General features: G+C 36.0%; 1 protein-coding gene across 1 annotated transcript; it reads right to left on the reverse strand.

Moving 5' to 3' along the window:
* Positions 1 to 2,010: 2,010 nt before the first annotated feature.
* arih1 (ariadne ubiquitin-conjugating enzyme E2 binding protein homolog 1 (Drosophila)) lies at positions 2,011 to 16,612 on the reverse strand. Its single transcript, XM_055034184.1, has 14 exons — positions 16,167 to 16,612; positions 12,389 to 12,456; positions 11,542 to 11,689; positions 9,751 to 9,843; positions 9,203 to 9,258; positions 7,884 to 7,950; positions 7,210 to 7,316; positions 7,086 to 7,128; positions 6,921 to 6,992; positions 6,695 to 6,825; positions 6,340 to 6,397; positions 5,387 to 5,647; positions 5,107 to 5,219; positions 2,011 to 3,912 (listed from the first exon to the last, which is right to left on the reverse strand). Exons 1-14 carry the CDS (start codon positions 16,449 to 16,451, stop codon positions 3,828 to 3,830), a joined length of 1,587 nt encoding a protein of 528 aa, XP_054890159.1. The 5' UTR covers positions 16,452 to 16,612; the 3' UTR covers positions 2,011 to 3,827.
* Between the last annotated feature and the right edge of the window lie 53 nt (positions 16,613 to 16,665).

A 16,665-nucleotide genomic window follows, 5' to 3' on the forward strand; every position in this document is an offset into this window, starting at 1 on the left:
GTATGTTGCATTTTCTATTCAAAGTCAATTTCACATACTTCCAAATATTTATCCAATTAACAGATACATTATCTGTTCAGAACTTGGAAAGTCTGGTAATGGGGGAATCTATTGCATCTGGCCAAATGCATCTGTATTCTCCTAATGCCTGACTGACTCTGAAAGTATGGCAACAGGAGTGTGAACTTGTAGAAAGGCAGAAATTTGTGTGTTTGTCACCATCCTGTGGAAGTTCAGACTGTTGCATGTTGTCTCTTCTACCAGTTTGCCTGGATAACCTTCAGTCAGATCCATCATGTGTATATATATATATTAAATTAAAAAGTGAAACACAGATTTATATATTACTGGACTGCACAGTACATACACTCATTTAACTGCCTGGCCTTGGCTCCTTTTGTATGAATTACTGAATCTGTGTACTATGACCGAGATCAGTCTGTTAAACCTTCTGCTGCTTTAACAGAAGCTTTAAACTGTTCTGGATGCATCAGTGTGTAGCAGGTCTTGAAACTTTAAATCCAGCTGCAGTCCACACGTTCTGAGTCTTTTCAAGACGCCATCTGCTTTGCTTTATCATTTTGAGGGTACTGGTTTCCCAGTTGCTTGTGGGACTTTTTATATAACTTATCTTTCACTAAGCTTTCCATTAATATAATTAGATCTTTCTCTCCAAACAGCCAGCTTATTGAGCAGGATGTTTTGTGAACCTGTGAAGGGTGTCATTGACTGACTGCTGGACAACTGCCGAGTCAGCAGTCCTCTCTATTTAGGTCGTTACCTGGCAATGATGTTATTGAATTAAAAATACATTTACTTTTTAAGTCAGTCTTGAGTAATATTCCCATTACGAAAAACAACTTTGGGGATTCTGGTAGCTGTAACAATCTCCTAAGTAAGCAAACATATCTGTTTGTGCAATGAATCTTAAGTTTCACACTTATTGAATTACTGCAATTAGTAAACCTATTGATAAAATTCTAATTTATTGATATGCAGCCAAAGGCTAGTGGATGCCAAACAAAATGTCCACAATCAACCACCCATGCAAGACGACTGTTTGCAACATTTTTCACTTTAATATTTTTTTTCTCCAAAAACAAACATCTAATTTCCCCTCACATTTTACACTATTAGGAAATAAAACACCTTTATAAGCATAAAGGAAAGGTATGTAGAAAAGTATTAAAAGTTTTTGGATGTCTTAGTTTAATGCAAGTAGCTGCTTCTGTTACTCCAAAACTTAAAAATCTGAAATGGTCAAAAACTTCTAGCAGAGAGTGAAAACAGAGTGAGCTCCTGAAGAGCAGGTTAAGATAACGATTACAGCTGAAGTTAATGCAAAACAACTTGGAGAAAAGCATTTTGTATCCATTCATCTTGTGTCATCTTTGACAAAAGCAACTCCTGGATGCTCAACAACAAAAGAAACGATCTGAATGTAAACTTGGTGACAAAAAGAGTCAACTTTTATCATTTAGACCAAAACTTAAGATTAAAGTTTCCAAATTCCACACCTATTCGGAAGACAAAGCGCTGCAAAGGTCTGTAGTGTAGAGAAAAGTGCAATGGGTTAGAGGTGCACCAATCGACTGAACAATTCTCTTCAGATTCCTCAACAAGTTCATTTTTCCATTCATTAAATGAATCAAAATTAAGAAGTCAGAATATCTTCTGCCTCTAAAAGCATCAAACAACAAGATGTATTGATAAATTTTTAAACAAAATTAGAACAGTTTTGTTGGATAAATATGGTTAATATGTTTCATTTTCAGGTGGATTCAAAACTACTACCTCCATCACAGAACCAGCAGTACATTTTGTTCTCCTTTTTTGTTGAAGTGCTAATGGAAAAAAAAAATAATTAAAAAGTCTATAAAGACCTCAAAGAAAGCAAGAAATCGGTATCAGCCATTTAAAAGCCTCATCTGTGCATTTCTCCTGATATCTGGCTAATTACACTGCTTGACACCAGGCCTACTCTAATGACTCACACATCACTCCCATAAATCAGATTTCTCATGACATTTATTCAAATAAACAGTACAGTTTATAATTTGCTAGGATAAAATAACTTGAAACACATAAGAAGCATTTTGGGAGACAATTGCCCAAAGATCTGAAACTAGGGCAAGGGATGTATTTTAACGATGGCTGACACTTTGGTGTCATCTTTCCAACTTGCATCAGTGCCTGGAACGATCATGTCCCCTCCAGCCAATCTTGTGAAGACTGCCACATTGCAGAGACATGAACGAGCATCTACAAACAGAGAGCTTGACAATCAGGGCAGCTGCCACACAGAACGATGCAAAACCTGGAGGGGCACTGACATTTCACTGCTGAAACCTCAACCCATGTACAAAAACAGAAAAACAACAAACAAAACAAAAGAAAAACACTGACTTATGCAAAAGTATACCAGCTTTACAAAACACCCCTGCAACCTTCAGAGATTTGCCCTTAAATTTGCATCTCTTTACAGAACACTGAAGTCAGTCTGTGTCGCTTTGTTTAAAGCAAGGCTCCGTCTTACTGCAAGGCAAAAGATCTCTTCAAAGCAATCGGGCAACTATCGGCCTGTTCAGAAGTTACCTACAAGGGTGATGTAAATGCCTGGCAGACTTTGAGAGTGATCAAGCCCAGTTAGAACTAAAAAATAAAATAAAAAACTGTCAGTACATTCTACCAACCCCTCTCAGTCCACAAGGTGCAAGCTGACTTAACAGGACTAACTCAAGCCACGTCAGGAACAAAGTAAAAAAAAACAAAACAAAAAAAAGAGTGAATGTCACTCATTTTGGCTCTTGCAAATAATTAGTAATGTCTCTAAAAAGAATTATGATAGCGCAACAAATATAAGCGCATAGGGGTGTGGGGCTGGTACATTACTAGCTCTTACCTGTAAAATCTTTTCCACTTTTTTTTCCTTTTTACCTTGACTATACTTTCAGAGTCATTTTTTTTGATCACCTAAAAGGTTTCTTGGAGTTTCTTTACAGACTAACCTGATGAGGAACTTTTGTCCAGTGATCTGAGCAGACTGAAGACAACAGGATGAATGCCTTATTGCCAATGCTTCCAAACTCCCCACTGTTAATGGGAGGCGTAAACAAACTCAACCTAAATGGGAAAAGTACATCTTTTTCAAGATCGGTAAAGAATAAATATTTCAAAATTATGCAAACACGTGCCACTCTTGCTCTTTAACTTCCATGCATATGGACTATTTACAATTTGAAAAAATACAGACTTGCTGTTTTTTGTTCTTGTGTTTTTTTTTCTTCTTTTTTTCCTCCCCCTTGAAATGTCTTTGCACCCTTTGCAATCAGCCTATCAATATTCAGTCATCCGAACGAGGATTTCACCAAATATTGCAGACATGGCCAGGACAATTAAAGCTGTGTTGAAAATATTTTTTTTCACACTTAGGGAAAAAAAAAAAAAAAAAAAAAACTAAAAACAAAAGTTAAAAATTAAAACAGAAAAGAGTCACAAAAAAAACAGAAAAAAAGATAGTTTAGAGGGTTACAATACAGACCGAAAGGATGTATTTGTTTATGATGGATTTTTCTGCTTCCTGTAGACTCCACTCTGTCACTAACAATACTGTAGTACACTTTCTCTGTATTACTCTACACTTTCTTTAAATATAATTTATTTTAAGATTTTTTTTTGTTAAAGAAATCCAGGAAAAAGAAAAAAATGATGCAAAAGTGGTTGGTTGCCAGAGGAGAGGCGGCAGAAGGCCCGTGCTGCCCTGTTTAATTGCATCAGCGCTCTAGTTTGTCAAGATACTCAATAGTCCGTTGCATTGGGACGTGTCCTCAATCCTCGATGTACTCCCACAGGTCCTTCTCATAGCCTTCATGTACGTGCTGTAGCAGCACTCTTCGCCTGCTCTCACAGTATCTACAGACACAGGAGAATTTGATAAAGTCCAGCAAAGCATACTTACAGGAAGTGAGAATTCTGGTCAGAGATGTACATCCACTCATGGTAACAAATGTCACAATAATTTTAGGTTTTTAATTGTCCATTTGGACCATTGTTTTCCCTGCAATATGACAATGTTTCTATAAATAACTTCAAACAAACATTTGAAAAACTACTGAGCATAAAAGAGGAATACATGTTCAAATATACACATGTAATCTCACTTGGATAAATATCACATGGCAAGCTGCAGAGCAAACACAGCCATCAACAAGGGATAAATCTGGCTTCAAATTAGCTTTTCCCCCCATACATGGACCAAGTTTTAAAGCATAACGGATAAGATTCTGTTAGATTTTGGTTAGAGTCATTACAGAAGATCAATATTCAGATGTTTGATGTGTGCTTGGGATTGTTACTCAAGTGCCAACTACATAGCTAACGATTTCAATTGAGGTAGAAGAATTTGGAGGTGGTCTCACCTTGATTACCCCAAATATGCTTCCTATTATTGCGGCTACATAACTCAGTCCTTGTCTTGTCTGACAATAAAATGTTTCTCTAGCAGGAATAATTTTCCATACACAAAGTGAAAAGCTTTAGTCAAGATTGAAGGTGTTGATTTTTCCCTGGTGTCTTGGCTGGAAGCCTCTCAGTCCATGATGCTACTACTGTCTTCTCTCCAAACTGTTACACTGGCATTTTAGCAGCATCCAGTTTATGATCCTTGATGGTTCCTGGAATAGTCATAAACTTTCCAAATATGTCCCTTCCAATTGAATGGATAGGTTGTATCAGATGGTTGGTACTTGGACAGACAGTTATTGGAACAGGACAATGATCCCAAACATACAACAAAACTGCCTTTGGAAGGCTTGCATTATGGATTTTGAATCGTATAAATTAATCAACTGATTTAAATATAAATTCTGCTAAAAAAATGGTGAAAAACAAAACAAAACAAAAAACAGAACAATACCAGAAATATGTTGACAGTAAATATAATTTTGACTGTGTTGATTTGAGAATCTATCTTGGGCAGCTAGTTCTTTTACAAATCACTTAATACAAGTGCGACCCAATATTATGTACTTCATACATAAAGGTTCAAATGTGTAATTAAATGCTAAAGAGCAAGTAAACTTCTTACTGGAACACTACTTCACTTACCTGTACTTATCTTGTACTTTCTGCTTGATGTCCTGCAAGGAATCCTGGGAAATATCCCGCTCTAAGTATCCAGAGAGCACCTCAGTGGCATTTTCCAGATCTGCCTGGTTGTTCTGGGGAAAAGAAGTAATAGATGTCATCCTCAGTAATACTTTTTAAAAATGTAAATCTAGTTATTACCAATAAAGATAGATTTGGCTCTTGTGTGCTTTGGATTTGTGTGACTTTACACTTAGTGGTTGGCAGCTGTAGTATTAAGCAACACTTTCAGCCATCTTACCTCAAAAATAATGGACTGGTTGTTCTTCTTGAGGTAGAAGGCAAAGACGTAAGTGAACATGAGTGTGGAGCGGCACTGACATAGCACATCTACAGCCTTCTTTAGGAACTGCACTTCAATCCAAGACATGTTGTGCTGCTGCATCTCCTCCATCTTCTGCTTAACCTGAGCATAGAGCTTGTGCTCAAAGCGCAGACTCTGCATGTGGTTCATGTAGCGGTTGCAGTAGAACAGGTACCTCTGCAAGGCTGCCCTGGAGCGCTGCACACACAGTAAAGCGAAATGGCTTAAACTCACAAACACGCCCAAATACTAATTACTGGATTTACCCAACTGTACAGGGTTCAAATTTCAAATATCCTGAACTCTAAGTTCTTTTTGCTCAATTTCTGACACATAGACACAAAACATTATTGCAGTAAAAATGGAACCTACAAAATTCAGAGCTAAACGAGCAAAATAGAAAAAAAAGAAAAAATAAAGGAAAAGAAAAAAACAAGAAAGAAAAAATGTGGAAGGAGCAGAGTGGGGGAGACAGAGAGGGGAAGAAGGAGGCGAAGATAGATTAACAATTTTTAGACCGCAGGACAGGGGATAAAAATATCTGAAAATGCCATTTCATACTTATCCTGAATTGAGAAGAACTTAAATGTCAATTTCCCATACTGCAAAGAAACCCTAAAAACTGTAAAAGACAAAAAACTGTATGTGTTGTACCAGCAGCATGAATGTCAGCCTTGGAATCTCTGCAGGTGTTTCATAAAATAAATTTTGTTACAAACTATAAAATCCTAACACTACGCGTTTACCATAAAATTCTCTGAAAATTAAACAATGCAGGAGTAAAACATAAATGCATAAATGTGTCAATTAAATTGACGTATTTATGCAATAAACCTTTCTAAGTTAACGTATGTTTCACAATTTTTGAGGGCAAATGTAGATTTAATTACCTCTTGAGCATCTCTGGCTGCCTTGGCATCATCTTCATTATAGCGGTTGCAGTTGTACCTGCAAGGTCAAACAGGTCAGTAGTGTTTAAAGAGTATTTCAGACAGACCTCTGGACATTTTTATTACCAAGGTTTGAACTTCAAGGTGAGTGTGTGAGAGAAGCCAGAATATTTTAGATTCTGTACTCTTTGTACCGAGACTTCCGAATGTATCTAGTAAATGATACGCTGTTACAAAAACTGATGGTCAAATATGTACCAGCTGTGGTTTCACATCTAGAAACAGTTTATTTACTTGAAAGCAACATTTTTTTCCATAAAAAGTAACATTAAAAAAATAAGCCTTAAGTTCTCACCAGGCAGAGCCATGAGGTTCCCATGGGCCCAGGCAGACCCAACAGAACTCCGCTTTGCAGTTCTGGTTGCGACAGACCATGTGGTTGCAGCCGCCGTCCTTCTCAATGGTCACGTGACATTTTGGACACTCCTGTAGAGTTAAGGCGAACATTGTGTTCTGTTATTAAACTGAAGAACAGAGAAATCAAATGTCATTCATAACAGGGAGTCTGATGAATGTCATACCTTGGTATTTGCTGCAATCCAGTTGGAAGTCTCACTGTCGTCATCACATTTCTTAATCCATTTTCTCAGCCACTAAAGAAATTGTTTTTTTAATTGAAAAGGGAATAATATTGCTTCCCATAACTGCCAGAATCCTACATACTTTCATTTTTCCATTCAGCTTACCTTACACTTCACAGGATCATGCCAGTTTTCTCCACAGTTGAAACTGTAATAACAGCATGCAAATCAACCCAACCTCCAGTAACATGTGGAAAACCTGTTTTCTGCAAGAGTTTACTCAACTTACCAGAACTGACGGCCACACTTGCATCTCACCGGCTTGGCATCTGGATACTGGACTTTGACAACGTGATGGCAGTCCGGTGCAGGGCACCACTTTAACAGTCGATTGCACTTTTGACAAGTAATAAGAAACATGTTTTTCATTTTTTCAGTTATAGACCCACAGGTTGTCAATTACATTCTAACTTTTCTCAAAACACTCTAGAGGATAGATCTATGCTTAGCAATGTCAAAATCTGCATAAACACAGCCATGCAATTAACTAGTATAATGAAGATTAACAAGTTTGTTTATCAAAGAGAAAAACAAAAAGTATCATGTTATTGCAATAGGTAACGTTTTCCACAGTCAAGTTCAGGTTTTGACACATTTGTTTGTGCTGATAAATGGAGGACCGGAGGGTTGAATAATTCTACATTTACTTTTATGCCAACCAAACGCTTAAATATGTGTGAGCTCACTACTTGTTATTACTTGTTGACCTACATTCTCCTTAAGCAGTGAGCAGCAGAACTGTTTCTACTGTGTTCTAAACTGACATTCATGCAGCTCTATAGACATATTATAATTAAAGAACTAGTTGTTTCAGGTTTCTTAATTCTCAGATTCAACCTGAAAATCAAACTTCAAAGCTCAGCATAAATGTTTTTCAATTTCCTGTCAAGCAACAAAGCTTACCTCTACAAAACTATTCGTGATTAAATGCTGGTACTTCAACTTTACTTTTGAATCTGTTATGAGGCGCCTGTGAAAACATTGAAAATCAATTATTAGCCTTCATTAGAAAAAAATAATACTAAAAAAAAAAATATATATATATATATATATATATATATACACACACACACACACACACACTGAATCAAATCTGCAAGCAGATATTTTTGCAGTTGCTTTCTAAGACCTTAACGCATAAGTTATACAGTACTAATAATGAGTGTTTTCTCCTCTTGCAGAAGTGGCTTCACAGTTGATTAATAATTTTAAATTTAAAGTGACACAAAGAAGATCTGGAATCTTGGCAGCATTAAAAGACCTGGAGATCCACCAAAGACAAATCATGAATCACTGAAAGACTAAAGATGAGACGAAAAAATATTTTTCAGAAAATAAACATTTTAGAGTTCATAGGAGACAAAACAAAGATGATATCACACTTCAATGATTCTCACTAAAAACAGGTTGGATTCAAATACATGGAGGAATATAATATTTGATACGTATAATAACTATGTACAAAATATAAAGTTTTATCAGTAAAAACTACCTTGCTGATTTTAAAATTAGGATGAATCAGAATAACTTTACATTAGGATTGTTGGAAACAAATATTTGAGTAAACAAGTGATCTATCAATTATTATTACAATTAATCGATTAACTGGATGAAAATAAAAAATAAAATAAACACCGTTAAATCTAACATAAGAAGCAGTATGACAGTCGCATATCAACATCAGTCCAATTTTTCACATTTGAGCTTCCCTAACAATGACTTTTCTGTAGTTTAGAAAATTAACTACAGAAAAGGTGTATAAATACACCTTCAGCACTCTGAACAGCGTACTACAAGCATCGCGCCAGTCATTTTAAGGATGCTTATTGGTCCCTCGAAAAATGTCAAAGACCCGGACATTATCATCAATCAGTAAAATCTTCCCAGGCCGAACTTGAAAACTGGAACTGTTATGCTGCTAACACTTAGTTTTCGTCAACAACTCACATTCAGAAATGAGAGCTGAGCGCAACGCAAGTAATAACCCAGCCGGAACATGGAGCGCTAAATGATAAAACATAAATTAATGAAGCTTCGAGGCAGATAAATTTTGCTCGAGGAATTTTAATTACTGAGGTACTCGAATTACACAAGGAATCGTTTCAGCCCTACTTTGAGCATCACAAAATTGTTTTTAGTGTTTATCAGCATCATTTTCTGCCAAATATGATGATCATTACAGACCAAAAAAATAAAACAAATACATGTACAAACATACTCACATGACTGTGTTGTCATCAACCAAAATGTCACAACTATGAGCAGGGCATGAAATTGTCTGAGAAGAAAGCATAGAAATAATATCATTAGTTGTTCATTGAAAAAAATAAAGGCCATTTCAGACATCAAGAGTGACACCAAATGTAACAACAGCGCTAATTTTACTGTTTTTAGCTGGCTTTTAGTTCAGCGAACAACAGTCTATAATAATTCTTTTGTTATTTAATTTGTCTTCCTGACACAATATTAGATGTGCACGACCAATACAAATAAATATATATATATATATATATATATATATATATATATATATATATATATATATATATATATATATATATAGGGAAAATATTGTCAGTCCTTTATTTTCTGTTTGTTTCTTTTCTCTTTTATGCTTTCCAGTCCTTAGAAACAAAACTGTTGAAAATCTTAATCATTGTGTCAGGTATAATAAAATGCAGAAATTATTAAGTAAAAAACTAATGATAAAATTGTTACTGGCAAGAAAAGTCTGATTAGTGCATCTCCATAAATGAATCTTGAAATGTACCTGTCCCATTCCTTCCTCTATGATTTTGGTAGTCAAATAATCTCCCCAGCACTGCATGCAGAACTTGTGTCCACACTCCAGACCGGTAAAGTACTGAAACAAACATCACCCAACAGTTTAAACATACAACCCTTGTCATCAATATTAACTTTTCAAATAAAAGACAATAAAATTACTTGTGAATAATGTGTATTTATCACTACTAATACAATGCTCAATGCAAACTTTATTTCCTGAATAGTTTTTTTTTTCCTTTAGTAAAACCCAATTTAAATTTATTTTTTACCTTGCTATTGCTAAATGAAACTACAAAGGAAAGAATATGTGAATATCTTCAAGTGACGGTGTTGCCTTTCAGTGTTGAGTAATTTTACTATTTTTAAGAAATAGTACAATTTGTTCTTATTCATAATACACCATTAAAATTACACAAACGCTGTAAAGGATATTTAAATGCATTCCACTGTAAGGAAACGGTTAATAACTTAAGAAATAAATATACATAAAAACTGGAGTAAAGCAGTTTTATTCCATACATAGAGCTGCAACAAGTTAGTGTATGGGAGGAGAGAACACGTTGACTCAAAATCTGCTACTGTTTTGACTCAGTCAGCGCTTAATGTAATTTATTTCAGAAGAGCAGCCCTTTTTAAAGTCTTTAAGCCCATTTTGACCTGTTGCCAAAGTAAGTTTCAGGAATCTTCCTTGAATCTTTAACATCACTGATGTGTCTTTTTTTCATTTTAAACGAGAGTACGTTGCCACACTGACACGTTTAATGCAGGGATAATTAGCACCAATTTAAAAAATCTAAACAAAATCTCAACAAGAAAATGTTCTTGTTGAGATTAGTGTTACTGTTAAATACATCCTTGCTTTACTGCCATCCCCTCTGATGAAACTGGTTAGGGTTGCTTTACTGTGATTTTCAGCCCTCCTCTTTATAAGGGAGAAACCTCAAATAAGCTTGCCAATTTAACAGAATGTTTCTTTGTGCTCTTTATGGAATAGCAGTAGAAGTTTGTCAAGCTGACTTAGCAGGTTAATTTGTCTGCTTTGCAGATGGGCTGCTTGTAGCTTCAAAATTAGAATTTTTAAAAACTGTATGAGCTTAAGGTTGAAACTGGCAGTCATTTCGTTTACACAGCAGACAACCAACTGTCTATGACATAAACTGTTGGTTTAATTTGGTTCTATGTAATTAATACTAAAAAGTATGCTATCCGGGGCGCTACAGAGACAAGACAACATGTTTGATGGTACAAAAATAAATCAGTGCAGTCCTTTGATACTACCTGTCATAAATTATTTTCTTTGGACAATTGAAATATAAAACAATGTAATGACATCAACAATCATGGTCTTCTAAACAGCTGAAAAACTTGAAAACCTCATATTAGTAAGAAAGTGCATTTTAGAATCTACAGATACATCTGGAACAATTAGAACCCAAAGAAAAAAAAACAGCAATCATAAAATAAAATGGTTGATTGATAACCTTTAACTTTATGTTTTAAGTTTTTTTGGCATCCAATTTCAGATTTATGTTTAGTAATTTCAAGAGTTGCTTTCAAGCTTTTCTGAAAATCAATTTCTGGATGGGATTTGCATATTTTTTCTTCTTGGCTATGCTATAATATTGAGATGTTGTCACATTATGAAAGAACAATTTGCCTTAATTTTCTAAAAAACTGTAAGGTTAGGGAATATATTTTTAAATATGATATGTAACACAATTCCCATCTACGGCTGATGATCCAGCATGATGCTAGATCTAACCATGCAACTCACCGAGTTGGGGAAGTTTAGGTAGCAGATTTGACAAGGCATGTCTTGTGCCGATGATCTAGTGTTGATTGGAGGACGGATCCGAGGCTTCTTGCTGGGGTTGATGACATGACATTCAGAGAAAAGCTTGTCGAGGTTTCCATCAAAGTATCTGCAATATTTACACAAACAAAAGGCAGAGTTAAGAAGCATGTAAACATTCAAGATCCAAGAAGAGTTGACCTGGCTATTGCAATTCTATGCAATTTTGCTCGATTCTCATGTCCCTTCACTGTTCTGTCTGGGATTTCTCCTGCTGAGCTTGATTTCTCTGGTTGAATTTCAGGCTAATCAGCAAACAGAGGGAGGATTTGTGAGCAATAATATTGATTTTCTGCGTTTCAGGCTGACTGTAGTTTGGCAATAGCAGCAGAAGAAGTGAATGAAGCTGTTCAATCCGTATTGGCCACTCTTCCAAATACTGAATTAACATTAACAGCCATTTTCTTCGACTTGTCATTTCTCTCTTCACAGTGAGGGATGGCCGTTTACAGCACACACAATTTCCTGTAAGCTTCGTATTGTCAAACTGACGCATTACACACATGACGATCAAACGTCAGCGATTGGATAGATCTTAAAATTTCAAAAAAGTGCAGGTCTTTAGCAAGCAAAAGTTTTTCAACAGCTGAGGGTCAAGACCCCTTGTACAAAGACAATAGCATAGAGCAAGGGTCTGGCCTTTACCAGCCTGAGGAAGTGCCTCTAATTATTTTTTCTTTGTTTTGGCTAAGTACCAATTAATAGTAGTACTAATAGTACCAATTAAAATCACATCACCAAATGGTCAACATAATCCAGAGAATCCTACCTTTCCATAAGCTTTTCTTTATCCCAGTTGAAGTGGCTGAGGAGAATGCGTGTTATTGTTGCAGGGTTCTAGAAGGGAAAAATTGTGAGAAATTAGAATTCCAATTTACATTTAAATTTTGCTATTGTTCAAGGAGCTTACCATGCAAATTAATTTTGCCAAAGCCAGGTTAAAATCAGAAGTTATAGAAGATAAACATTGGCAGTAATGTCATTTCACAATATCAAAGATTGATACTTTTTAAAATGCTTCATCATATTCCCTATTTAATACAATCATAGTCTATCAACTTAACCCCCATAAGGGGACCTGTTGATCTTTATCAAAATTTGTTTCATTTCTATTCCAACTGCACATGCTTTGTCAAACATAGAGAACAGTTTGTAGGCAAACATATGCATAAAGAAGTGGCAATGTGACTTAAAAATAAGTCCAAAGGTTGTTTCTTTGAGTTTTTAATGTTATTATTTTGCTCAAGAAGGAGCAAGGATTGACAGAGGGTTGTGTCTTATGTAAATCCAGAGAGTTATCCTGAGTCTACTGTCTTTATAGTACCAGGTAAGGACAATGGCAACTTTGTTGCAGGTTGAATTCTGTCCATTCAGTAAGCACTCAGTGGCTCTCACATTTCTCTGCCTTTCGAATAACTGCTTCTGAAAACCAAACAAAAAGTCCTTTATGACACAACAGAGTAGGATTAATGATCAAGGAAGCATCATGTGAAACCAGTGGGCAATCTAAAACAAAGATAGTCTCATCTCCTCATGAATCAACTACAAACTTTATGTCCTCAATACATTGCCAAAAGAGAAAACGCATTCAACCATTTGATTATGGGATTGACTTGGTGAATTATCATGGAGAGAATTCTTTGACTTTTTAAACCAATGTTAACATGTAAGCTTAGTAAACTGTCTGAACTATCTTTACTCACCAAATGAGAGCACTGATTTGGCTAAAACATCAGGCATGATGACAACTGCTAAGGTTATGCTCACACTGTAGCCTGAAGTGACCCAAATAAAAATTTTTTGCGCTTATGCAACTTGTATCTGATACTTCCACGACAGTCTGAACAACATAGGTATGATTTTTACAAATGCCACTTAGACTACTTGCATGTGTGGTCCTAAATCTGATCTGCATCTAATCTTTTCAAATGTGACCTGAGTCTGTGTAGCCAGGTCGCATTCATCCTACTTGTATGCAATTGATTCTCAATAAATGACACTACTGTGAATCCTAATTCAGGCAAGCGGCAAGAAAAACAACAACCATTGCAGAGGACATTAAGGATCAAGTTGTTGATGTGCTGACTTTAGTTGGACAACACTTTAAAATCTTAAAATATGCTCCACCATTAACATTCATGTTTATTTCCGCAAACACCGAGAACGCTCACTGTATGTGATGTTTCTGCGTCCTCTGTTGTGCATGCAGGACACTTTTAGGTTGTCTGCTGCTTGTTGACTTTAGGAGATCACATACAAGTCACATATATTTAGAAATATGAACTATGAAATATGAATGCAAAAACAAAACAAAAAAACCCATCAGGTTTCACCCAAAAAACTGGAATTGTACATTGAGGCCGTAGTGTGAATATAGCCTAAAAAAGCTGGAAGATATATATTTTTTAAAAAAAGTAAAACAACTCATTTGAAAAATCTCTTGCATGCCTTTACAACAGTTTCAATTTGCTGCATTAAAAGTTGTTCTGTAATTTGAAATAGGCTTGTGACTGGTGAGTTACACACTTGGTAAACAAAGAACAAGGGCAAATAGTGTAAAAATAAAGCTGAAAAGATTGTGCAATATCAGCTTTAACTAAGTACTACATAGACATACCTTTGATATTGAGACTCCAAAAGACTTGAAAATTACATTTATATGGAGATATGTATTTATTTAATTATGGAGAACAATAATCACAAAAACACTAGGCTTCCACTTATAATTTAAGCGTACATTGTTTTTGAAAAACTTTGTATTCCACCCGATGTCCACCAGGTAATAAAACTTGACTTTTATGAGAGCTTCTGACCGTTGATTAAACCAACATAATTGAGCAAACTCCTGTTGGGAAATATTGTTTATTTGAGTCACATTGCCACATTTCCTTACAACAACCTATAAAGAATATTATTGGAAATTGCGGTAAAATCTGTCATTTTCAGAGATAGCACTAAAGATCCTCATGGTGTCTACAAATTGAGCTGTTGATGGTAGAACATATTCCAATATAGATGGCTCTATTTCCTACCCCAAACAGTTAAGTATTAAAACAACCAAAATTGCAGGAATATAGGATAGCAAAGTGATTAAATTACCAGAATCTTTATGTGAATTAACAAAAAACAGATCTAACCAGCATAAAGTCAGAATTAAATTATCAAGTACAATGAAAACAACAGGTTTAGTCACTGACTTTATCCTGGTTTGATTTTGTATTAAATAACCACAAAAACATCAGGTAACATCAGGTTTCTCAGGTATAAGACATCTGAACTCAAATTAACTGGAGCATATTCAAAAATCCTCTTTTTGTCAGTGTTTTGAACAAAATATTTAAGAATGAAATTCAACAATCTCTCAAAAAAAAGTTAATGCACAATCTTCTTAACTATTAACTCTATCATCAACTTAAACATGTACGTAATGGTGGTCCCTGAAGAACCTGGCAGGATTTTAAATGTAAAATCCATCTCCTCGAGATATTTTTGTATTTCTTTCCATTAGCTTTGTCATTGTGTAATTCAAAGCTATTACATTGACACACGAAGAACCTCCAACAATGTCGGTATTCAAACAACCTACAAAATTAAATTAGGTATACTTGTATGTTATCACTATGCAAAAACACTGAACCACAGTCAGGTTTGAAAATTGGAACAAGTTCAAAGCAACCGTTTTGTATGGGAAGAATTTATATATTTCCGACTTTCAAGCTTCTTCGAAGTCATATTTCTGAATTATGGTACATGCTACATCACAGAAAATTCAATGGTAACTTAATAGGTCCTTTTTTTATTCTATGCCTACGAGAAAGGAAATGGAGGCCTCAGTTGGCTCTGTGCTACACCGCACATCTCTGACAAGCTATTGCGAAGGGAATCAGTTGTTAAATCAATAAGCTTATGAAAATTAAATTCGTAAACAGTATTTCACCACATCGAAGTTCGGAAAAAATGCTTGGTCGCTATTCTGTAACTAACATAGCTTGTCATTTGCTACATTACACAATGTCCAACTAGCCTTTGGACAAACGTCAAAGTACGTTAACGTTAGTTTAGTTGCACTATGTTTATAGATGTCAAACTTGAATTGATTTGTTAACTCTCAACCGTTCTGTCGTCAAAAGTCACACCTAACGTACACCAAGTCAACAACCAAAGACGTTAGGCTTTTTCAGAATACAGCTGCTAGCATAGCTGAAGAAGATGGCTAAGTAGCAAGAAAGCTAACATTAGCTTAGCAAAGGTAGCTGCCAACTTCTCAATGGGGATTAGACTACTTCCTGTAACGAAACTTCTGTTTAAATGTATATATTTAGTGACATTTCAACATATCCGCATACTTTCTAAATACACAGTAGTAACAAAAACTTACCATCGTTAAAAACGAATTTCAACACGTGTTAATCTTGTGAAACTGTCACCTTCCAGTAAGTTAACTACTCCTAACAGGCTAGCCGATGAGCTAACGTCCGTGGCCTGTAAACGCTAGATAAAATCCTGGACCACGGTCTTTCCTGACGATGGTATACCAAAATACCTACCTGTATGACCTCGTTGACCTCCCTGATACACTCCACCATATGCTGGAGGATCTGCTCGGCAGTCAAAACCTCGAAACGATAGTCTTCCTCCTCTTCTTCACCAGGACCGTGACCACCTACACCAGTCTCGCCACCCTCGTCTCGCTCCCCGCCGGCCACCACAGGATCGACCAACTCCACCTCGCCGATATCCAGGGTGTCGTCCTCGGGCTCCACTTCGCCGCTGTCCTCGCTACATTCGTCTTCGTCGTCGTATTCATAGTTATAGCCCTCGTCTGAGTCCATTCCTAGGGTGTTTACCGGTTTACAACGAGCACACCTTGAGGTCGAAAACGCCGGATGTAGATTGCGGAACAATATGAAAACCAAAATTATCCGAGCCTGTTTTTCAGCTGCAGCGAAAATAACAACAAAACGTCGCCGCTGCTAAGCCAACAAAGAGAGGCAGCGTCACCAACTGACGACGGCCTTACGTCAGACAAACTAAAAAATAAAATGT

The sequence above is a fragment of the Poeciliopsis prolifica genome, unplaced genomic scaffold (genome assembly GCF_027474105.1).
Source record: "Poeciliopsis prolifica strain line A6 unplaced genomic scaffold, Auburn_PproV2 SCAFFOLD001, whole genome shotgun sequence".
In the NCBI taxonomy this organism is placed as follows: domain Eukaryota; kingdom Metazoa; phylum Chordata; class Actinopteri; order Cyprinodontiformes; family Poeciliidae; genus Poeciliopsis; species Poeciliopsis prolifica.